Below are 24,933 nucleotides of genomic sequence, written 5' to 3' on the forward strand. Positions count from 1 at the left end.
CACCATCGGCTCCAACCACTCTACTTGCACCTACATGATCTAACTCTTTTTTTTCCATTTTTTTGTTAGCATGTGTTACTTTTTGATCGGACTGATCCACTGTGGAGCTAGACCTGATTTAACAAACAATTTCTCCGAAGACATGCCACACTGCCCTACCCTGCGGCTGAACGTGGTGCGTGGGTCAAGTTGAGTCCCACCAAAGTCGGCCCGTTTGGGGTGGGTTCGGCATGCGCACGTGCGCTGCGCGTGACGCGCACGGCACGTGTGCGCACGCGCATAATTCGGGTGACGGGTAGGCCGGCCCATACTAGGCCACCTACCCTTAACCCAGCGAGCGCGCCCGCTGGGCCGCGCGCGCTTGGTGGGCCGCCCTCGCCTGGTGGGCCTCGTGAGCAGCAGGCTCCGAGCGAGCCTGTTGGTGAGCCGGCAGACCCCGGGCTCACGCTTTCGGGGCTTGGTCCCTTCCGGTTTGGCCTCACATGCGGGGAGACGGACCTAGAGAGTAGGCATGATGTGATGGACCCGGAGCTAGGACTAGAGGTGTTCGGGTCACCAGGAGCATTGAGTGCGCCTGGGCGGTTGGACACCATCGAGGATCCGGCACGGGGATCATCTATAGTGTTCTGATTTGGTTCTCCGCCCCAGGTAGGGGAGAGATCCAGGCCAAAAACCCCTCCGGCGGGCACTGGAGTCACAGTAGGCCCCCGGCAGGAGTCTAGCCTGGGCGAGCATGACATGGGCGGAGGGGCCCATGGGGCTGGGGACCGGGTGTTGGTCAGCCACCCCGAGGCAGAGCAGTTGGCTCAGGCCACTCGGAAGGTGGTACCCCGAGGGGATAGTAGGGAGAGCAGTGATGACCAGATTGCGGTCGCAGGGACCACTAGTAGACCGGCGGTGGATCATCCGACAGTGGTACAGAGGGCCCGAGCGGCAGTTATGCGGGCTTTCTCTGGAGCGAGTGAGGATGATGGTCAGCGTGGGGGGATGTATCCTGAGGTAGCGCTAGACCCGATGGCCCAGGGGGTGGATGAGCCTGTGGCCGACCTCTCAGACTTTTTTCCATGAGGATTCTAGCATGGAATTGTAAAGGGGCGGGCAAGCCGTCTTTTAGGACATCATTCAGGAGGTTAGTGCAGGTCCACAACCCTGAGATCTGCTTTCTCTGTGAGATGCGGTTGTCCGGCAACGAACTTCGTCGAGTGCAGCGCCGCCTGAAGGCTGACTGGGAGTCCTATGCCATAGACTCCCAAGGGCTTTCTAGAGGTATCTTGGTGTTGTGGAAACGGGGGTTGGCGACAATGGATGTCTTCCACAACTACCCCCAACAGGTTATCATGATTATTACAGAACCTAATGCTACTCCATGGGTATTATGTGGGGTGTATGTGAGCACCAATCATAGGAATAGAAGAGTCCTATGGGACGAGATTGCTAATATAGTTGCCCAGGGTTTTCCGACCACAGTGATAGGTGACTTCAATTGTATTCTGAATGCAAGTGAAAAGAGAGGAGGACGACCCTTTACCGATACAGTAGATCAAAGAGAGTTCCGTGATTTTTTATCGCGGAACGGTTTAGTGGATCTAGGTTTCTCTGGACCACGATTCACCTGGTGTAATAACCAGTATGGCGGGGCTAGGATTTGGGAGCAGATAGATAGGGCTACTGCGACCCCTGATTGGATCATCCGATTTCCTACCTATCAGGTTAGACATTTATCCCGCATTGCTTATGACCATTGTCCACTGTTGTTATCAACAGTCTCGGACTCCGACTATCACAGCCCTTTCGTTTTGAGGTGTGGTTGTCTTACCCTCTAACCTAGGACATTGTTCGGGAGGCATAGTCCTTGCTGGTGCACGGCAATGCCATGTAGAGGGTATCACGAAAGTTGGAACTAACTAAGAGGCAGCTTCGCCGTTGGAACCGTGATGTGGTGAGAGATATTTTTAGGAAGATGGAAGTGGTGGAGGTCGCCATTAGTGACCTTCAAACTAGAGAAGATCAGGAGGGTGAGCTCCCGGAGGCAAATATGATGCGCCTACGGGGGCTACTTGCTGATCATCACTAGTTGCTACGCCAGCATGAGATCTTCTGGAAACAGAAGTCTAGGATCCAGTAGGTTAGAGAGGAAGATCGGAATACCAGTTTTTTCTACCGGACGACGGTCATCAGGAGGCAGAGGAGCATGATTCGTTCCCTGTGAGATGGGACTGGTCGGCAGGTGGAGGGGGAGGCGGAGGTTAGTGAGATATTGCTGGATTTCTTTTGGTCCAGATGGACAGAGGATAGGGATTCTGGGGATGTCGGCCAACTCCCGAGGGCAGATACGCAACTCGGAGTGTCGGAGAACGCACTCCTGGTGCGACCTGTGACAAGGGAGGAAGTGCAGGAGGCGGTCTGGGCCCTGACAGGGGACAAGGCTCCAGGGCCGGACAGCTTTCCACCTTTTTTCTTTAGGAGATATTGGGGCGTCATTCGGGTTGCGGTGGTGGAGGCAGTGCGATATTTCTTCAGTCAGGCAGTGATGCCCAATGATTGGAGAGCTACCTTTGTCATGTTGATACCAAAGCGTCAGGATGCGAGGGAGCACAACCACTTCAGGCCCATCAGTTTGTGCACAACCCTTTATAAGGTTGTGGCAAGGATAATGGTGGGTAGGATGAAGCATCTGCTGCCATGCCTCAAATGCCAGGAGCAAGGTGCTTTCGTGGGAGGTAGGAATCTCTCTGATAACGTCATGCTGGCTCAAGAAATGATGTGGGATCTTCGACGGGCCTCTAAACGACGAAGCATGATGGCTGTCAAGCTAAACATGGAACGGGCTTACGACAGAATTCGATGGAGTTTCTTGCGATGCGCTTTGGAGTGCTTTGGCTTTTATGAGATCTGGATTGAGTGGGTGTTGGGGTGCGTCCGGGGGTCGAAGTTTTCTATCTTGATCAACGGCACGCCTTCCTGATAAGTGCTAAATAATGCATAAATTAATATCTTATTCATAACACTTATCATTATTTTAATTTACATATTTTGTAAATTCAACTAAAAAATGTATTACCCTCATCATTGCATTTTAATAAATTATTAAAGGTAATTCGAGTTTTACTTATTTATTTACTAATTAAGCTTAATGTATGCAGGTCGAGTCATGCTTAATTAGGTAAAGCCTAAACTACACTGCATCATTTCACATCCTCCCGAGTCGACTCCAAGAACTCTTCTCCAAAACCCCTAGTGCTTCCCATTAATTCCTGACTCTTCACATATTCACCTAAATTTCTTTCCACTCGTTCCAACTCTTTTTCCACATGATCCAATTTTAATCTCAAAAACAATAAAATTCCTTTAATTATTTGTTTCTCAGATCCAATTTTAATCTCAAAAACAATAAAATTCCTTCAATTATTTGTTTCTCAGATCTCAAAGCATACTATCTTAGTTGCACGGATCCCAAAGCCTCATCCCATCTCAGCCATTCATCCTGCATCACCCAACTCCTCTCAAACCCATTGTTTTTCCCATGCGTTGGAACAAAGAACACCATCTTCCTCCACGTCATTCCTTCCCTCCCATTTCCAAAGACTAGAACTGCTTCCACCTGTGATGAATCCCAGCCTTCATCCCGTTAATCCATATCCCAAAGCCGGATCCCATGTGATCTCCACGTCCAAATACAACCCGGATAAACTCCAATCCCCTGCATCCGCCACGGAAGAACAGAGATCCCAACTATCCAACCATTCCCTTTCTTCACGGACAACTCCCATGCGCTGCCAGCCGTATCCCATTCCGAATCACGCTCATCCCGAGTTCCTTCCTCCCAACTTCCGGATCGACTCCATCTCTTCTCATCCTTATCCCGTGCCCAGCCGTGCCTAAGCTTCCTTCCATTCCGGGATATGACCAAGTTCAATCCTCCGCATGCATCCAAGCTTCTTCCCTGCTTTCGGATCACTTCCTCTCAATGACATCTCAGCAGTCCGGGATGATTCTTCCAACATTTACAACGTCCCAGCCAGCAAATCCTTTTCCGGATTCCTTTGCTTTGGGATTAATTCCAGCCGAGACCCCATCCGGATTTGCTCCCAACTTCACGAGTTTTCTTCCGCATCCCCTGCATTTTCCCCTGTTTCTTCCGCACCCCACGTCTGTATCATCTTCCTGGATTTCATCCCAACCAAATCCAGTATCTTCCATCTTCCGAATTAACCCCATCCAGATTTTTCACCAAATCCAACTTTCCTTGCTTCAGCGGAACAGGGCCACGTCTTCCGCAATCCAAACATCCCTCCTTAGGTTCATCTCCCCGAATCTCCTGTGCTTCCCACGTCCACATTTTCCCAGCATCCTCATCCTCTCCCTCCGAGATCTTCTCAAACGCCTACAGCCGGATGCCAAAGCCTCAGCCGTGAGCTTCATCCAAATATCCCCTACTTCAAGATAAGTTCGAATCCAACCATGCTTATCTCCCACGGATAAGCACCCACGTCTTCGGCAGTCCAAAGAACCATCCCACCCTCCATCCACGACGAGTTCCAACTCTTCATCCAGCACGCGTCCTCTCCGCATTGTCCCTGTTCCGAGTTTTTCTCTACGGCCGGATGAGAACAAGCAGTCGTCTTCCACGCAATCCGATCCGAGCGCATCTTCTTCCCAACGCCCAGATTGGATATTGCAATCATCCGGAAGAGATAAGGTCTCCACGAGCTTATCCTCCACTCGGATCAGCCACAGAAGAAAGAAGGAGAGAGGAGGAGAGGGGGCTGGGAAAGCTATAAAAGGAGGAGGCTTCACTTCGGTTCGGTTCAATCCCGCTAGGAGGAGTTCTCACGGGAAGAAGAGGAAAGGAGAGATAATACTTTTGGGTATTATGGGAATAACTCCCCACGGAAAGAAAAAAAATATATGAGGAAGGGAGTTTGATTTTTATTCAGTTCGTGTTGAGATTAGTCTGAGAGGGAAGACGAAGAAGGGAGGAACCCAGTCATGATGAAGGCCTTCTGCGTCGTTGCTGCTACCTCCCATACCATGGAAAGCTAATCTCTTCACTGGGGCCGGATGCAGCCCTAACAAAGGGACACGAGTTTTATGTTTTTAATTTTCTATTCCTGGAGTTGTATAAACTTTATTTTGCTCCTAATGAATATTTTATTTCATCTCATATTTAATTTCTGTGATTTTAAGTATGATGTTTATACAACTGCTCTTCATGATCATTGAAGTAAAAATAAGATAGTTCATGCTTAAGGAAGATGCGGTGTGCTGCCACCTTAGATTAGGGCAGACATTTCATGCTAACTAAAGATGGATTATGCCTAAATTACTTTTGTGAAATTTTATTCGAATGCTTATTAGGCTTGTAGCCAATTCGCATGTTAATCCAAGAATAAATTAAAACACAAATAACCCTTGTTTCGATGTTAGTGGTGAATTCTTTGCCCTAGGTCCCCTCAAACTAATAACGTTTTAATTGCATTTTTTATTAAATTTCTTAGTTTAATTTTCTTCACAAACTCTTCCTTTTAAATATTTTTATTTTTTTTTAAAGAAAAGCAACTGTACCCCAATCCCTGTGGATCGATACCCGTAATCACTATTCTACCAGATACGTGCTATTGCATGGTCTTTAAAGTTGACTATCACTTCCCCCTTCTTTAGGTCTACTATGGGGCTTAGATAGGGATGTCCTTTATTCCCATATTTGTTCATCACCTGTTCATATGTCCTATCTCGGGCTCTGCGCGGTGCTTGTGCTAACCGGGAGCTGAAGGCGTTTGTTCCCGCCCTAGGGTCTCGGTCTATATCACATTTACTATTCGCAGACAATTGTCTATTCCTGGCTAGGGCGCGGGCAGTGGATGCACGAGTCCTCAGGAGAATATTAGCGGAGTACTGCGCAATGTCGGGGCAGAAGGTAAACCTTCAGAAGTCAACAATTTCCTTCAGCCCTAGCACTGAGCATAGGGTCAGACAGAAGATTCAGGGGATACTGGGGATGCCAATTCAGGATGGGACCTGGAGCTATCTGGGAGTACCCATCACAGGCTGGAGGTTATGGGTGGCTGAGTGTTCTAGTCTGGTACAGAGGATTCAGAGCAGACTGGAGGGCATCTTCGTTCTCTATGATGGTTAGATTGACGCTGATTAGATCAGTGCTAGCTTCCATGCCGGTCCATTTCATAGCCAACACAGTGGTTCCGAAAATAGTGCTGACAAGGATCGAGTGGCTACTTCGGAGCTTCCTGTGGGGGTCGTATGGAGGGGGTCACGGGATGCATTTAGTGGCATGGGAAAGTGTCTGCCTACCAGTGAGGGAGGGTGGCCTCGGGGTGTTGTTTGTTGTGGAGCGGGGCGAGGCGCTGATTGCCCGACATGCAGCTCGATTCACGTTGGAGCCACAGGGTTTTTGGAGTCAGACCATGGCTGCTAGATATGGCCGGACGGGCACTGCAGGGGCGATTTGCAGTGGGCGTCACTGCTCATTCATGTGGCGAGAGATCACAAGATATCTTCCTACAGTCGGAAAGAATACTAGATGGTTGATAGGCGATGGGTAGAGTATTGATGTGGTTGGCGACCCATGGATGGGTGCCCTACCCTTGAGACTCTAGCCGATTATGATTGACATTGAGGCAGTGGAGGGACTGCGGGTCTGCAACCTCCTCATCCCGGGCGGGGCTGCTTGGGATGAGGCTAGGTTGGGTCACATGTTTGGGGCACACCTAGCTGAGAGAGTTCGGTCCCTTCCGATTTCGGGGTATGCAGGTCCGGATACCCGGGTGTGGAGCACGTCGTGTAGGACCGGAGTGAGGGTGGGGGAGCTCTCCCGAGTGCTCCGGCCAGAGCATGAGCCAGGTCTGGAGTGTGCCTGGGGCTGGCGCCTAGGCCTCCACCCGAGGGTTGCACTGTTCTTATAGAAGGTCGTATGGGATCGGCTTCCGATGAGAGCAGTACTTAGTGGACGGGGTTTGAGGATGCCCCCTGAGTGCGGGGCATGCAGAGCCGTTGAGTCGGTAGACCATGCACTGTTTCAGTGCACATGGGCGAGGGCGGTGTGGCGTGCGGCGGGGCTGCTATGGGAGGGTTGGTCTCAGGGGGACCAGTTCTTACGGACCATCCGTTGGTGGTCGGGCAACCCATTGTACGCCAAGAGGCGGTTAGAGCAACCTGCACAGCATACCACATATGGCTGGCAAGGAATGCTCAAATCTTTGGCGAGCAGAGCATGTCGCCAAGGCTCGTGGCGGAGAGCGCCCGGGCGCAGGCGGCAGAGATTAGTCGTGTTTCCTCCTTAGAAGGACTTTTGATAGCTCGGGATATCTGGGGTTCCCATTCTGCCTCGGTAGCTTCTCGTACGGTGTTTTTCACCTGGGAGCCCCCACCCCCAAGCTTCCTCAAGGTCAATTTTGATGGGTCGGTGCTGGATGGTGGCACTAAAGGTGGAGTGGGTTTCGTCATTAGGGACCCGAACTCCATGGTTGTGGCGGCAGGAGACTGTCAGTTATTTGACTGCACAGTTCCTGGAACAGAGCTGAGAGCTGCCTGGACGGGTCTTCGACACACGCAGCATGTGCTCTCAGCTAGTTCAGTTATTTTGGAGGGTGACTCGGCTACGGTCATTAGTTGGATCCAGGGGGGTCAGAGGACCGGTGCTGCCGACCATCCCTTGATCTGTGATATCTGGATGATGATGAGGGACGGAGGGGTGATCCAGACGAAGCATGTGTTTAGAGAAGCCAACGAGGCTGCGGATTGGGTGGCCACGTATGTAGCTAACCATGCCAGTAGTACCCTATGGGCAGGGGACGGGGAGATGCCGCGGGAGCTCCGTGATATTTTGTTTTCTAATTTTATTGGGTGCATCCGTACACGTGTTGTATAGATCATTCGGTTTAGCGAATAAAAGAAAAAAAAAAAAGAAAGGAAAAAAAAAAAGCAGCCCTAAGGTGATTGTATTACGTGGTAACTCCATACCCGATGGTTTTACCACAATAAGACCCATGGGATAGTACATAAAAGTGACTACATGTTAACCAACCAAATCATAAAATCAAACGGTCCATAGAGGAGTCCAGCGAAAGAAATCCCTATCTTGTTCCTGCTTCTTGCCGCCGTTGCCGAGCTCTTCTACTGCTCTATTTAGACTGAGAATCCCCCATCTCTCCTATCCTGTAATAATCTCCTGCAAGAAAAAAGAAACGGAAAATAAAACCCTAGATCTAGAGATGGCGAAGGATCGGAACGGATCGATACCAGAAGAAGAGGAAGCGGTGGAGGAGGACGGCCGAGGCGAAGAGCCCTCCTCGAGAAGAGATCGAGATCGCTACAAGAAATCCAAGAGGAAGAAGGACAGGAGCAGCAGCGACGGCGATTCCGGCGATTCCGGCGACGATAAGGTCCGAGAAAAGAAGAAGAGGAGGAGCCGGAGCTCGAGGAGGGGCTCCCGTCGGAGGGGTCGTGGCTCGGAGAGTGATTCCGAGGACGATTATTCCTCTTCTTCTGATTCGTATTCGGATTACTCGGAGAGTGAGGATTCTGTGGGAGAGTCGGAGAGTTCTTATTCGGACTCGAAGGAGAGCGAGGGGGAGGCGAGGCGACGAAAGAGGAAGGAGAGGAGGAGAAGGGAGAGGGAGAGGGAGAGGGAGAGAGAAAAAAGGAGGAGGAAAGAGAGGGAGAGGGAAAAGAAGAGGAAGAGGGAGAAGGAGGAGAGGAGGAGGAAAAAGAAAGATAAGAAGAAAAAGAAGAAGAAGAAGAAAGAGAAAGAAGGGGCCATGAGGGGGGCGGTCACCAATTCGTGGGGGCAGTATGGTATCATCAAGGAAATCGATATGTGGTGAGTGTTTATAATTGCAAAAGTTCTTCTCTTTTGGTTTATGGAACCTGCGTTATATATTTTATATAATTGTGAGTTTGTAATTGGACGGTCATGCACTGATTTGATGTAAAAGAAGTTTTTTTTTTTCAAATTTTCCTAATGATGCAGTTAATTTAACTATTAACAATCAAGTTTTTTATCCCAAACATCTATAAACACCTAAAAGTGGTCCTTGGACATCACAATCTCATGGGGTTTTTTGAGATGCAAAAATATATGTTTATGTTCCTGATTATTCTACTAGTGTTTGCATCAAGATTTGAAACATTCAAATATGATACCTCTTGTAAAAACTGCTATAGACGAGCTGGTTAAATTAATTTTATCTGCAAGTTAGTAAAAATATATTCAATCGGTGGATAAAGGAGTGACATGTCAGGTATAAAAATAAGTTTCTTTCCAAAGCAATGCTCTGAATTGTCAGCATTTTTATTAATTGATGGATACTGGATATATTGTCTGAATTCTTTGTATCTTTTCGTAGGAATAAACGGCCAGAATTTACTGCATGGTTAGCAGAAGTAAAGCAGGTACTTCCTTTGTGTGCTACACATGTTTAATTCCTTCCTGTTATGGATTGTGATCTCATTAGGAGAAGGCATTACAGAGAGAATCTTTATTTTTTCTTCACAGTTAAACTTTCTTTTTATTCTGGGGGTTATCGGTTTATATTGCCATTTTGACTTCTTAGCTTATGTTTTGTGCTTTTGAGATGAATATGGATGCATACGTTTGCATTCTACACTTCTCACAAGTTGAGAGGAACATAGAATTTTTGTTTCCAAGTATGAGCATAAATTGTATAACTATTAAGGTAGGTGTGCCTACTTGTGACTGTCCTCTTGGTTTTCTTGGTAAACCCTTTTCTTCTTAGTCACCGAGGTCAGGAATTTGGAACTAGTTGTAGAGGTTGATATCAATATGAGGAATGCTCATAAGATGTTCTTTAACTTCTTTTGATGATATCCTGGTCATTTTAGCTGACTCTATACTGGGAGCTGGGCTCTTTTCTTTTCCTTCCCCTAGTTGAGGGTGCATATTGGTAATTGACTAATTTTCTTTTTTATCGACATCAGGTCAACGGTGAACTACCTTATTTATCAGAAATTGAACTATAATGTTTTTGGTTAGTTCTTGTATGAATCTAGTTCAGTTTATGAGCAAAAATAGCACTATTTTATAATCATGCAGATTTATGCGACCTGTTGAACTTTCATTCATTACTATTAAACTAATTTTTCTCCATGGAGACAACTCTAAATCATACTCGAGTTGAATCACTAGACAGGTTTCTGAGACAGGTTTCTGAGACAAGTCATGCTTAATGTGCCTAGTTTGTGCAAATTGTCCTAAAGCATGCAATGCACAAAGAATCTCTTATTGCTTCTTTGTTTCTCCCTAAGCTCATCATGATTCTTGGAGATTTTGGATACAGACTAAAACAAGGAAAAAGTCTTGAAAGTTAAATAGCCGCGCAGAGGCATTAAAATCATTTCAAGAAGCTTTCACTTGTAGGCCCCCAGATTCTTTATATTCTTTTGCACTGAATTTACTTTCTTTAATTTGTGGTTGATTGTTTTAAGTCTTATGGTGAATCGATTCCTTCATTCAAAGTTAGATGGATAGATTTAGCACCAAAAGCACAAGGAACCATTATGTACCTTGGTTAATCATGCTGGTATTCCAGACAAGAAGGAAATTTGCCATGTGTGAATTACATTTTTTTCACCTTCACAATGACCAGTAAAACTCTTATGGAATTTGATAGTATTCCCCAACTTTTTAATTTCTTTATATATGGACTACAGGTGAATTTGGAAACGTTATCGAACTGGGAAGAGAAAAAAATGTTCAAAGAGTAAGCTATAAAAAATTATTTAAGATAATTTTGTTTTGTTGATTGTATTTTTGAAGAGTCATGGGAAAATACTGTAAAATCATTCTGTGGATTTAATTCGTTTTGTAATTTTGGATATTTTAAGAGTCATTGCTGTTTTTGACATTATATTTTTTTTGTCTCTTTCACAGATTTATGGAGGATTATAATACTGCTACATTTCCATCCAAAAAGTAAGCCTCTGCTCTGAATTTTATGTTATAGATGAAAGATAACTTCGTCTGCGTTATCGCTTATATGTTCGAACTAGATACAATTTGTCCTTTTTTATGTGCAACTATATAACTATCTCTAATATCTTTGACCGTGCTATAATGTATATCATGGTAAAGTTTGCTTTGGCTTTATTGATATTACTCAATGATTTTTTCTTTTTTCTTTTTGTTTTTTTCCCTCTTGTGTTGACTAGGTAAATGAATGTGGCATGGTAGAGATCTTATGTAAGTTACAAACTGAATTATGAACCATTGTTTAAGGCTATATTCCTAAGCATTGCATACGTCTCAAAGATGAATACAATTCATATCATCTGAACTATTACATTATTTGCTATGTTACCTCATTCGTACTGTGTTCTAGTCTTACATCTTTTGGGGTTATTAACGATCCTTCGGTTATGATGTGAGGGGCAGTGGCTTTATGTCATTTTCTGCTTCTTTGGTAATTCACCCTAGGGTCTATGAATCTTCAGGGTTGCTTTTATATCTAATTGTAGCCTGTAAATTTTGCTCTAATTTGCTTTATTTTCATTGTTAGTAGGTTATTTGTAGTCCAGCGCTGTGATCAGAAGATCTTAGACGTTGTTTGATGGTTCGATGAGCTGTGTCTTTGTAGCAGCGCTGTTCATGCTACAAAAATTTGTGAAAAGTAACTCTTAGTTCATAGGGGTAGTTTGTAAATTAGTATTAAGGATTTCTGTTTTTTATGAAGCCATCTGTGAGTCATATGCTGTAGTTTTTAGAGATTAAAATTGAAGAAAGTCTTCCAGGTGCTTGCCTACCTGCTCTCTCTTTCTCTCTCTCCCCCTCTCCCCCTCCCCCCCCTCTCTCTGTCCCTCACCCACATCCTCTCCTGTTTCCTCTTCCTGTCATCCTTTTACCTGTCTCTTACACCTTTTCTTGTCTTCATTATTAATTATGCTTTAATTTGTTCTATAATCTGATTAATTATGTTTCTCTTTTATTTGATATGCAGCATTCTCACATGACTGTTCAAAGATTGATCCAATTGCTGTCTATTGCTAGATATAACACTACTGACCATTGATCTTGTGTTTATTGCACTTTATTGTTGAGATCTGCATGTAGAAATTTCAGGAAGATATTGAAACCCTAGTTCTTCTTTCATGCTATGAAATTCTAGGCATCTGGTTCAAATGCTATTATTAGACCTCGTTGCATGCTAAAAAATTGCTGGACTATATCCAGAAATCACCTAAGAAATCCTAGTTTGTCTACCAAAAGGGTCTCCAAACACTCTTTGTGCAGTCATTGGCTTAGAGCTGCATCATTTGGCCTCCATCATAAAAGTGACATTGAGTTGATTGGTGAAATTTGTTCTAGCTGAACCTGACATTGCTTAAATGCTTTTACAATTGAAGACAGCTTGTGAAAACAGCTGTTTTGTTCAGGGATATATATATACACACACATATATATAGTCATCTGAATATGTGCACCATCTAGGAGTTTGTTGCCCTATATTCTATTGCCAAAGATGCTTTATGCTATGAGGCAATTTTTCTTGCTTTATTAACAATATCATGATTGCTAGCAATTGTATCAATTCTGACTGTGCCGTAAACATGAGTTTGAGCCTTGTTAGAGAATCTGTTTGTAAATTCATGATTTAACATAATTCACAAGATCAATTGCATAAATTCCTGTTTTTCTGTCTTTTGCTTTAGCTGCTTATTATATTTTTGCCTGGAAAACAATTTTATATGCAGGATCCTTCAGTTGTTCTTGTCTTTGAGGTTTCTCTTTAGAATTTTGTTACTACAGTTCTACCACCATTTTTTAACTTGACAAAGACCTTTACCAAGCACTAGTTTGCAGTAGCATGTGTAATGCCCTTGTCTTTGCATATTGTGCTGTTCTAGCAGCCTTGGTGGACTTTTCCACCTCATGGATTTTTAATCTTTAGGATTATTATCATATGAGCTTTCAATTCTTATTGTTTGTCCATTCATTTAGCCTTATTTACTAATCCATATGTCTTATGGTTCGTCATTGTTATTTATTCAACATTAAGATAATATTCCATATTAAAAATAATTGAGTAATCATTGCAGATGTAATTGTATTGATGAATCAAATGTTTTGTTTATCAATTAGTTTACCATGCTTCATATTTTATCCTAATCAAACCATTGTGCTAGAGGACTAGTATTAGCTTATATCATCTTGAAAATATAAATGTCCCACTGTGAGTCAGATTCCTTGAGCAATAATCGATCTCGATATTTTTCTTATAGTGCTGAACTGTTATCTATAAGGTTGCTAACTATCCTTGGATCTCACATATTGGACCGTTGCTTTTATCCCTAAATGATAACCGTTAGCATTAACCTTTGTCCCAACTATCCCAGGTTGTCTTAATGAATCTTTCTTTTGCAATAATTCCTGTTAGGGGGCAACCCTTGGCGTTTCTGCAAGCTTTTCTGGATCGGTTATCATTTGTCCCAACTTTAGCCATGTTACTTTTTGTCCTCTCCTCTTCTGCTAACCCCATGACATCTCCTTAACAGACCAACTCAGATGTTCATTTAACATGTGATGCTATCTCATCTACTTCTTTGTTATTTCTTTCTCCAAAAGTGCAACTTCTATGCCATCTAGAGTGCACTAACTTTCTCCCTAGAATTCCCATTTGTAACAAGTACTTATCCATCTCAACCTGCTTATTAATTTTAGTCTTGATTTTCTTGGGCTTGCTTTCTTGCATGGAACATTGAAAGCATATAAAACTATTGGCCTTATCATCATTTTACAATTTTTTTTGGATCTCAAAATATGCATCAATCCTAGAAGCATTTCTCTAGTTATCTGCTCGACTCTTAATTTCTCCAGTTAGCTGCCCGACTCTTAACTTGGATATGTGGCAGTATATTTTCCCATTGTTTTCCATGCTGAATCCAAGATCATGAAATTAACCATCCCATGATTCTCTCTTGGACATCCATTTTGATTTGGGCATCGTTTTTTGTTTCAAATAACACTTAATCTTAAACTTTTACCATTCAACAAAATTTCATTTGCAAGTATCATGTGCCATATTCTATTATTTCAAATATCAATAATAAGTTCTTGTCTTGTATAAACAGATGATCTTTACATTCATCCTTGATGCAGGCCCAGTGTAAATGGAGCTTAAGTATGTCAGCATGGTTGCTTTTGATGCTTGTCACTTTTTCTACCTACATATCCTCAATGATTGAATGCATCATCCTAGCCCACCTTCCTTTCTTAGTGCCTACTGAATTACCTACTGTGATACTCTCATATTCTTTCTCCAAGCTGATAATGATAATTGGCAGTTCTGTTGTCTCTGAATCTTTCTATCCCTTGCCTAAATAAGAAAAATTTCATAAGTAACCTTAGCCTAAACTCAGATGTGTCTCTGAATTTTTGTCATTATTTAAAATTCTCTTCCAATACACTGCTCATAGCTTTAGAATTTGGCTCATGATTTTAAATTAATTTAGTAAAATTTGTATCTAATCTTATTTTTATCAATACAAAAGATTCTTTCCTGAAGAATGGGCTTGGAAGCTTTGTGTTGCAGGTGTATGTAATGCTATGATTCCTATAGGGTCTTTCATACAAGTGGAAGCTTCTGATATATCTCTTCAATTATGACCCTTTTTAATCAGGCACCATAGCTATTTATGATGCCATTAATTCTGTACTCTTCCTGGTTTCTTACAAGATCAGTTAAAATGTATTATTTATTATAATATAATCATCATCACTACTGTTGAATTAGTAAAGGTTACCTTAAATACTCCAATATGCAAATCTCAAATCTTCTATGAAAACGTCGTTATTAAATTACTGAAGGAAAAAACATGCAGTTTTGCATGACAAAAGTGATTAGAATTCCTGGGATAAAGTTTGATGGTCCAGGTTTAGCTCTCCTTTGGCATGTGCCACTTTCAATTTGGCCTCCAACATTGCATGTTGTTCTTATGTTATGGATGTCAGACTCTTCCAAGTTGTTATTATATTTTGGATGTCACTATTAAGATAAAATATTCTATTCAGAAAGCACACTAACATTTTTATTCTGTTGCACAATAATCTTGACGCCAGTGGTTATCTTACCAACTTTTCTCATGTATGGGCCTATTATGGATATAAAACGTCCCTTTCAGAAATATGAAGGTCCCAGTGGTATAAGCTCCAGTTTTTTCATGTGTTACTTTTAAGAGCCTCCCAAAGGAACACTTCATTTTTGCATCTATATTAACTGTTCTTATATAAAATTATTATGCATGGACGAGTATTAATGTAGGAGGGAATATAAAAACAAGAAATGGTTGGACCTCACTTCTTATAGTCAAGTGGGGTACAATGTGTGATTTTTGGAATTGTTTGTACAAATACACCGATCTTCCTAACAAATTTTGTTTTCTATTGTTACCATTGTTGCAGATACTATGATTTAGATGCCTATCATCGACATATGATGGAAAAAGAAATGAAAAAGGGTTTGAAGAAAGTCAGAGAAACAGAGCGTACAATTTTTGATGATGAAGAACAACGTCGGTATGTAGTTGTCTATCGAATATTTTCAATAAAACATGTATAGTTTTGCCATTTGATAATTCCAGTTGTCTCTACGGTAAATAGTTAGTGCAGCGTTTCTTCTTACATTTAAACTAAAGTTATAGCTTTATGCTAGCTGTTCTGAGAATTTCTTATTAACTGGCCATAGCAGATCATTTGGTAATTAATGTCTCGGCATGAACCATCAGATTGAGTGCCTATTATTGGAAAGATGCCGCTACCATTCCCACATGGCATGTGGATATATATGTAGGAACGAATTGTGCAACTGTATTTTTGTATATGATTTTCAAATTATATTCTCTAAGAATTCTTGTTCGATCAAAACAACGTTATTGATCGGTGAGAGTAAGAAATACTCTTGTTGGTAGATGCTATGATGGAAACTGATGTAGGACCAAGCAGGTATATCCTGCATCATGCGAGAGGACTTATTTTACTTCGATTAGTCACTTTCTGTCTAAGATCTGAGAATGGAACAACAAAGAGCTAACTTTTGTTTTCTAGGAAATTAAAGGATCAAATATTCTTGCTCTCAGGTTATATGAGTAAAGGAATATGAGAAAGATCAAGATCTAGGGCTTTTAGGGCTCAATCAAATAGTTTGCCATACGCTTATAGCCAGATTTCAACAATTAATGCACACAGATTTAAACAGACAGCAAAAACTGTCAGACCTGAACAATCAAACAATAGAGAAATTAAGTATTGAAATCCCTATTAATATTAAAGGAAGATGTTACCATATCAAAACTATGAGGTATTTCAATGCAATAATTAAGTACTAACAGAGATACCAAAGGAAAACTGAAATATGATTATAATCTAGAAAATAATAGCAGTAAACAGTTAACAAAATATGATACGAAGGGTAGAGTTAGTGGAGGAAAGAGGTGAAGAAATATGGGATATAGGGGAGGGAGGGAGAACAATTAGCTGATAGCCTTCTTTTCTTCATAAAATTTTCCAGCATGCATGATTTTTGGTGCTAAAATCAAGGCACATTGATGGCCACTTAAATCCCTCGTCTTTCCTAGTTTGAGTCTGTCTAGGAATATTACGAATATAGAAGCAAATCCCCTCAAGATCTTTGTTAATTGACCAACCTATCTGACCTCTATTAAGACTCCTAGAACAACATGTCATTATAGCACGTACTATTAATGTGAACATTAACCGACCTTTTATTAACGTTCAAAAAAACAACTTAAGAACAATGTATCAAAATAGAAGGTAAAAGTTAGTCAATCATGAAAAAAATTGGTTGTTGGATGAAATTCTAGTTGTTCCTTGCTGCACAGATGCTCCTTGCAGCAGACTGGGGCTGAAAATAGTAAAATATCCTGATTGCTGAGTAACCTCTTGAGCTTAGCACTCCACGAGTCTGAACAGCCATCTGATTGCTTTTGGAGCTGATTTTTGTTACCCGTTGAACCCTCCCTTGGGCATTAGTAGTCAATCTTCGATGACAGCTGCTTTGATTTGTCCCTCATGGAAAACTCGCCCTGTCGAGTTGGGGGAAGGGATCTGACAAGCTATCTCCACTCGAGCTGACATGTAACAGAAGGAACATTCAGGCAATCTATTTTAACTTCATCGTTTGAAGATCCTTGATGGACACATATGTTATGGTGAGAACTCTTCGCTGAAGATTATGTATTTGTGAAGCCGTCATGCTGTACTTTTTTATAGAAAACCTGCTGTTTCCCTAGGAGTATGTGACCTTATAACTGACAGAAGATCACACTGCATTGGGTCCACAAGCCCACCAATTGAACAAGTGACCAAGCACCTCTCATGAACTTTGGAATTGGTGTACCCCTACCTTGTAGGGATTTGAGTGTGGCTTGGCCTTCAACTTATGAACATTTTTGATTACGTTGATGCATCTCCCAGAAACGAGCATCATGGTGCATAACTGTCTATTGCATCACACTCTTCTCTGGAAAATATTGCTTCACCTCTAATCTACATGATCATCTTCTTGATGTGTGATGAAAAGAGGTCGGAGAATGATGCAATGTTGTAGTTCTTCATCTTCACTGTCTGTGCTCTTATGTTCATCACGTTCTTCAGCTTCAGGGTAGATAACCTTTTCAGCCTTCTATTTGGGACTGGAATTAACAATAAGATGGGCCTTATCAGCAAAAGCACCAGCAGATTAGGGCATTGCATAGAGAAGTGGAGAAGTGGCCAAATGCTTTGTATGCATCCTCGAACCATTGAAATTCAGATCGTCTCCAAGATGAAAGCAATCAGATTGCTAAGGCCTAAGAGAGGGTTTCAGTGGCTACAAAAAAGAACAGCTCCAAAAGCAATCAGATTGCTATTTGGACCCATGGAGGGCTGGAATCACAAGGTTTCTTGGGAGTTGGGGTATTTTAGGCCCACCTTGCTGCAAGGAACATGAAGCTAGGCGCAATTGCAATTTGATCCAATGACCTCAAATTTATTGCTGATTGAGTAGCTTTCAGTTCCTTTAATACATTGTTTTTGAATTGTTTTTTCTGAATGTTAATAAGAGGCCAGTTATTGTTCACATGAACAGTAGCATGACACTAATGCAGCTTATTGGGATCCTAATGGAGGTCAAATATGTTGGTGGATTAGCAGGACTTTGATGCAATTTGTTTCTATATTTGTCAGAGTCTTAGAAATACTCAGATTGGGAAAGGATAGAGGGTCTGATTGGCCTAATATGTGGAACTCATGCATGTTAGAAAATTGAAGTAAGAAAAGGAAGCTGTCATTCGACTGTTCTTGGTTCCCTATCTCATATTTCTTCCCCTCTTTCTTGTTCTCTCTTCTCTACTAATTCTGCTCTCATATGATGTTCTATAAACCGTTCACTGCTACTATCTCATAGGTTATTATCAGGTTTCACTTTTCCTTTGGTATCTGTGATAGACTGATTGTACTTAATCACTGCACTGAAATACCTGGATTATCATGTTTCAGTTTCTTTGGTATCTGTTGTAGAGTGATTGTACTTAATCCCTGCACTAAAATACCTGATAGTTTTCATGAGGTAAGATCTTCTTCTCTATTCTTTGATTGTTTAAATCTGGAAGCTGTTGTTGCCTTTTTAAATCTATGTGCATTAATTGATGAAACTTGGTTATAAGCTTATAGTGAATTATTCAATTAAACCTTGAAAAACTGGGATCACGATTTCTCCCATCATCCTTCAATCATATAGCCCTAGACCAGGGTGGTTTGATCCTTTGTTCTAGTATTTCCATTCTCAGAGCTTGAATAGCAAGTGACTAATATAAATAAAATCCCTGTCAGACCTATTTTGTGGGTCCTCATGCATTGTGGGCTATCCATATTTGGTCCCATATCAGAAACTATAATGTTTTTCACAATATGTATGAATGGGCATGCATGGTGGATAAAATGAACAAACAATCTGCAAAGTTAAGTAGCTACAGCAATTTGGAGTCAATTGCCAATTTATGAGGGTTTTTTTCCTTGTCATCCCTAGAAAGCTTCTTTAAACCTTCATGAGCTGCAAGTATGGAAAAATTAATGTGGCTATGGGACTTTGAAGGAGCAAATTAGGAGGTATGTGGAGGACGAGGAAAAAAAACCATAACATTGTGGTTCACATATGGAGACAAATTTCCTGAATAGAATAACCAGTAGGATTAAATTCATTTTGTGTGCTTAGTGTGTAAATACACCATAAAACAATCTGGAACATTAATGAGTTGAAAGTGGAGATTAACTAGGATAGTTGCTCTTTAGGGAACCTAAACCTAACGGGATCGAAAGTGGTTTCAAGAGTATTGTAGATGCTAAAAGGCCTTTAGGTATATATTGGCAAGTGTTCTAGAGGCAATTCCTTTGTAGTTATGTTTGGATTACATTTAATGTGGTACCGAGACCGAAATGGAGGTGCAAAGGGATTTTCTGATAATCTAAGATGGGCAAACTTAGTTAGCGAGCCAGGAAATTTCAGTTATATTTGTTGTTCATCTTGTCTCATGCAAAATCTGCAGTCAGAAAGATTTTCTATGCACCACTTTGCTTGAATGGGGCCTGTGAAGGGATGACTCATGTCTGGCTCTCTCAATTTATTTCAACTGCTGTGCACTATTAATTGTTACTAACTCTACTACTTCAACTAAGATCCTGGATTACAATTTTAATTTAACTTTTTTGAGAAACCTGACATGGTTAGGTTTGTCTATCCTTTAATACCATGGATGGCAAAAGAAAATAGCTTGAAAGGTGAGTTATGAGGAATTTGACCTAGAGTTGTGGGGAATCTGCATTCCAATAATATGACCAACCATAAAGGGGCTGGATCACTTTGGGTTTCTTGATGAATATTTCATCTTGTGCCTTTTTTCTTTTTCATTTTTTTATCTTTTTCTTACTAAGCGAGGAAAAAGGCATAAAATACAGCAAGAACTATCATTTCTCTCAATCAATGGTATATTGCTAATAATCTGCATTAGCCCCATCAGTAAGCTTAATGATGGACTAGATATCGGATAATGAGTAAGCTTAATGATGGACTAGATATCGGATAATGAGTAAGCTTAATGATGGACCAGATATCAGATAATGAGCCTGTTGTCAGCGAATTGGCTTAAGATATTAGCGTGATGCTGAAGAAAGACAAAACCTTAGTTAAAATTTTAAAACCTCCGGTCAAGGGCTAGTCTGGCTGTGTCTCGTTATGTAATCATGCATTATCAAAATTGGGTTGTTTCTGGAAACTTGTTCAGTATGGAGCCAGGCTATGGAATTACTCTATGCCAAATGGATTATTATTTATCAGTATGACACCCATAATGGTGATTTTTTCCACCACTTATACGTGGCAACTAAAATTCTCTAATGCAATGATATGATTGCAATATCAGTTTTTGTCATATGTTAGATCTGTATATTCTTCCAACTTTGCGCATATATGCCAGATAGACTCAGTGTTCACTCTAAGCTGTATGCTTGTATCATCTAGTAAAGTTATGTCCTTCATATGCACGTGATTCCAAATATTAAAATTCTTATAGATGATATTCTATTCTGTGTTATTTCCTATTCAAAACGTTGACCTTAATATACTTATAGATTGGTTAGTTTGAACTAATGTTTAAGTTAATTATCTTTGCAGACTAGAATTGCTGAGAGAACGTGAAAGACAAAAGGAGGAACAGGTGGAGGCTTTAAAGCGCTCAATGCAAAGTGGAATGGTAAGAATAACTTCTACCATTCCTGATTTATAACCCTGGTCCTTTTGAAATTAAAAACAAGAATTTATTATTCTGGATTTTACACAATACTTCACTTGTATAAGTTATATGAATGATAATAGCACTGGTATCTCAGTAGATCATTGACTTGTTTGTTTTTATGCTAAATGAAAGAGTCAGTTACTATTGTTGCCAGTCCTGATGAGGACTGTAAGTCTGTAATGTATGAAACCCGAGCACCAACAGAAGCAGGCCAGCTTTAAGAATCCTCATCAGCAAGGTTTGGTTGCTTATGGGGTTTGATTTGGAGTGAAACTTTCATTATAAAATATTGTCCTCGAATGTTCCATCTTTTGTAGGTCAGTAAAATCTTTTTTCTGTATGTGGAAACCTAAAGGAGCCCTCACTCTTTGCTGCTTTTAGGACCGTCAAACAAATGAACTGTTCATGAAAAGCTTGTGTTTGTCTAAAATTTTAGCTTAAGTAAATGTGCTAAACACGATCTATGCCTAGCACGTTCTTGTCAATATGGCTCAAAAAATAATATGTAAACATCAGATAATATATCACTTATTAATTATTTATAAACTAAAAGTTAATTTTATTTTTAGTTCTGACTGCTAGCAAATTTAATTTGGAGGAAATACATCTAGTCATTATATTTGAACCTAATAGCACAAATATTTATTTGCTAGTAGATAATGAAGCCAATATATTTATCTAATAGCTCATTTTAATGAATTGAAATTTAAGGGTGCCTAACTCTTCTCTGCTTTGCATTGAATGTTCCAGCTGCTGCCCGCCCTCTTCTTTTTCTCATCTCACCTAATCCCTCCTCTTGAACTTTTAAACCCAAAGAAGTTCTGATCTATGGTCTGGCTCATGATAAGAGAAATGCGGATTAGCGAGATGAGTGATAAGAGATGGGGGATTTGGGTTTTCTGTTTTTTTCTTTTTCCCCTACTTTAGGTCTTCCCCATCTGTTATCATTGAAATGCTTAGCTTGGTTCTGTGTTTTGAGATAATTCAAGCCAAGCTTAGGCCAGCTTGACACCAAATGAGCCAAGCTTGAGCTCGATGTTTCAAGATCGAATTGATCTCAAGCTAGCCCCAAACAATTTTAAGTTGAGCTCAAGCTGACCCAGCTCGCTCATGTTTGGCTCATGTACACCCTGAATTGTATCTGGCTTTTCCAGATAATTTTGTTACACTTCTTCATGAAAAGTTCCTAGGTATCTTGCAACCTTGTGAAAGACATGTACAAATCATGGAGAAAATTTAAAAAAATGTGTTACCCCCTCCTCAATGCAGTTAAGTTTTTTCAACAAGACTTGACCAGAAATCATAGATGCAATGCTGAAGCTTTTATTATCATGGAAATAAAGCATCTCCTCTTGTTATCATGTTAAAACTTTTTGCTTATTTTCAATTCACTGAATTCTTAGGCTCAAGCAATGAAGGAGCAGGCTCGTTTGAGGGAAGAAATGATGTATCAGTATAAGCTGGGAAATTTTGAGGTAAGTGCTTTGTAATAGCGATTATTATATTCCAGATTTTAGCAGGATGATGTATCTACACTTATGCCCCTATTTTTGCTACCATAGGCTGCAGCTGCAATCCAAAGAAGATTAGATCCAGATGCTGCTCCATAAGATGTTGGATCTATAATCGACTTGGACATATCTTGCTTATTTCATGTTGAATCATGTTTCGTACTCCGGGTTAACAGTTAACTTATGCTAAATATAGAACAATCCTTCATTTTCAGTTTTTAGAAAAATTGTTACTTTGCTATATCTACTTCCCTCCATATGGCTTTCAAACTCAAAGCGCAATCTTGTACACACTTCTTATCGGCGCACCAACATGTCTACCCAATACTTGAGCTCGATATGCAATGGTATACTCTTTCTAGTATGAAGTAGTTGATGCCTTTCAATCAAATGATTCTGATGAGATTATAAAGCTGGGCAGATTAGCTGCTCGACAGCGCTGCTACAGAACATGTGATCTCTGATTGTAAAACTATCTGCTGCTGTGCCAATTTATGGACTTCTTGACCATCAACCCAGAATAATTGGACTGGCATCTATGTGGAGCTGCTGAGAAGTTATATTCTAGGCTGCTCTGATTTTTGTCTACACTTTCCAAGTTCAGATACGGTATCACTTTGCTGAGCAGTATTTCCAATAGCTGCTCATGTGGACCAGTCTAGATGAAGCTGTAGGTGCTGCTTGCACTGAAGACATGATCTATCTGGCAGATACCTACATAACCAGCTTGCATGCCATTGTTTGCTTTGAGGAGCAAATTCAACAATCTTCATGAGCTGCAACACCAAGTGACACAGGTATATTCTAGTCATTGCATCATTCTGGTGTCGGTCGGAAGTGGGTGATATTATTCAGAGCTTTATAGGTCACAACTAATGAAAACCATCCCTAACTGTTATGCAAGGTGTCCGTTCCTACACCATGCTTGGAGGTCTGAACTCTGTGAGAAGCTAAAGCAGGTGTCCTGATGAGAACAATGGACTTGGAAAAGAAGCATCATGGTGAGCAAACCTGCTTATTTTAAATGAGAAAGCCCCGAAATTATCAAAAAAATAAATGCTGTCATTAGCGTTATCCATCTACATAATTTACAGCAGTGAATCTAATATAGGCTTGCCACCTCTCTTGTTTAATCTCATAGAGATTCTGGAAACAGCCGGGTGACCTGCAGCTTACGATCTGAAGACAATCCGTAGAAATGGATTTCTCTGTATTCACAATCTGCCATCGAATCAAAATATCAATGTTTTCACAGAAAGGGTGCGTTTTCACCTTCTGCCTCGTGGAAAGACGTGCTCTTGGAAGCCAGTATAAGATGGCCATGACCTTCCATCAAATTGCGGGAAAAAAAAAGGAGAGATTGTTTTGACCAGTATGTTCGTTCTTTGCTTAACAGGAACGGCTCCTCCTAAAGCATGTTTTTGAAATCATTCAAGGTTTGACTAACTAAAATAAACAAGATTGCCTCGTATTACCTTTCAACCATGCAGCAAGGTTTTGTGAATTGTGATCATTTAGATATAGGACATTGAAATTCTTAGATGAGCAAATAGGATGTAATTGAGAGGGCACATTGGCTTGTGTCTGGAGTCCTATAAAATTCTAAATGAGCTCCTAGAAAAGATCACTATTGGAATTGCGAATACTATATATGTAAGTTCATGCACAACCCTTTCCATCTTGAGTTCCCTGCAAGGGTAGTCCAGCCTCCAAGTCTAAATGCTGCAATATTTTTCTGAAAACGAATAAGAAAAAAGAAAAATAAAAGAACTACAAGTTCCTATGCAACAAGACTACATCAGAGAAAAAGAGAAGACACTAGCTTCCAGCCATCATCAAACTTCCTGTACTATTTCCAATTGCAAAGAGCTCTCCAACGCCTAATCGTGGTATAGAACCAACCACAATGCCATACAAGAAAACAGCTTAGATAGCTAGCTGTTTGGTCACATCAAGGGACAGGAGGAGCAATTGAGCGTAGGCCAGAACAAGATGGCCTTCGTTGGTCACACCTTCGCAACTGAGAACCATGTTCTGCCCTTTGTTAATTAAACCATACGAGTCATTGAGGCTGCTATAATTCACTGTGGTCTCTGTCTTTCCCTTTCTTCCTTCCAATAAAATTAGGAGGCTGTGCCTACTATTCCTTAAAAAGAGAGAGAGAAAAGAGACTCTTCTATAGCCATCACGATGCCTGTCTTTCTACTGATGAAACAGCTGACCTAGACAATATTCGAGCAGATAGGCTGCAAGTTTTGACCTGCAACCACGCGAGACGTGGGACCCCGCTGGGAGTAATGCTTGCGTGCATTCGTCGAGGACATAAAAGAGCAGCGGAGTAGGAATGGTAATACCACAAGTTATTCTCGCTCATATTTCATGCCTAAAATTTCTTTTCTTTTCTTTTCTTTTTTGCTGTAATGGATAATTCATACAATTTTTGTGTAGATATATCCAAAAAAATTAAAAAATAATAAGTCTCAAAATTCTCTACGCACCTCTCCCTCCTCAACCCATAGGGCTCCCCCAGAGTGGTTAGCCACATGCAAGGAAACATGCTTGGCTGCTTGGGAGGGACTTCTGGTCGCGAGACGGGTCCTGGGGGCCG

General features: G+C 41.2%; 1 protein-coding gene across 1 annotated transcript; it reads left to right on the plus strand.

Moving 5' to 3' along the window:
* The first annotated feature begins 8,052 nt into the window (after positions 1-8,052).
* On the plus strand, positions 8,053-23,807 carry LOC103712093 (nucleic acid-binding protein). Its single transcript, XM_008798496.6, has 10 exons — positions 8,053-8,836; positions 9,363-9,408; positions 10,687-10,736; positions 10,907-10,948; positions 15,431-15,544; positions 20,694-20,772; positions 22,218-22,289; positions 22,377-23,122; positions 23,230-23,326; positions 23,467-23,807. The coding sequence occupies exons 1-8, from the start codon at positions 8,229-8,231 to the stop codon at positions 22,422-22,424; spliced, it is 1,059 nt and encodes a 352-aa protein (XP_008796718.5). The 5' UTR covers positions 8,053-8,228; the 3' UTR covers positions 22,425-23,122; positions 23,230-23,326; positions 23,467-23,807.
* The last annotated feature ends 1,126 nt before the right edge of the window (positions 23,808-24,933 follow it).

This window comes from Phoenix dactylifera, chromosome 3 (genome assembly GCF_051530095.1).
Source record: "Phoenix dactylifera cultivar Ajwa chromosome 3, Ajwa_hap1_PhDact_Kaust_v1.1, whole genome shotgun sequence".
Taxonomy (NCBI): domain Eukaryota; kingdom Viridiplantae; phylum Streptophyta; class Magnoliopsida; order Arecales; family Arecaceae; genus Phoenix; species Phoenix dactylifera.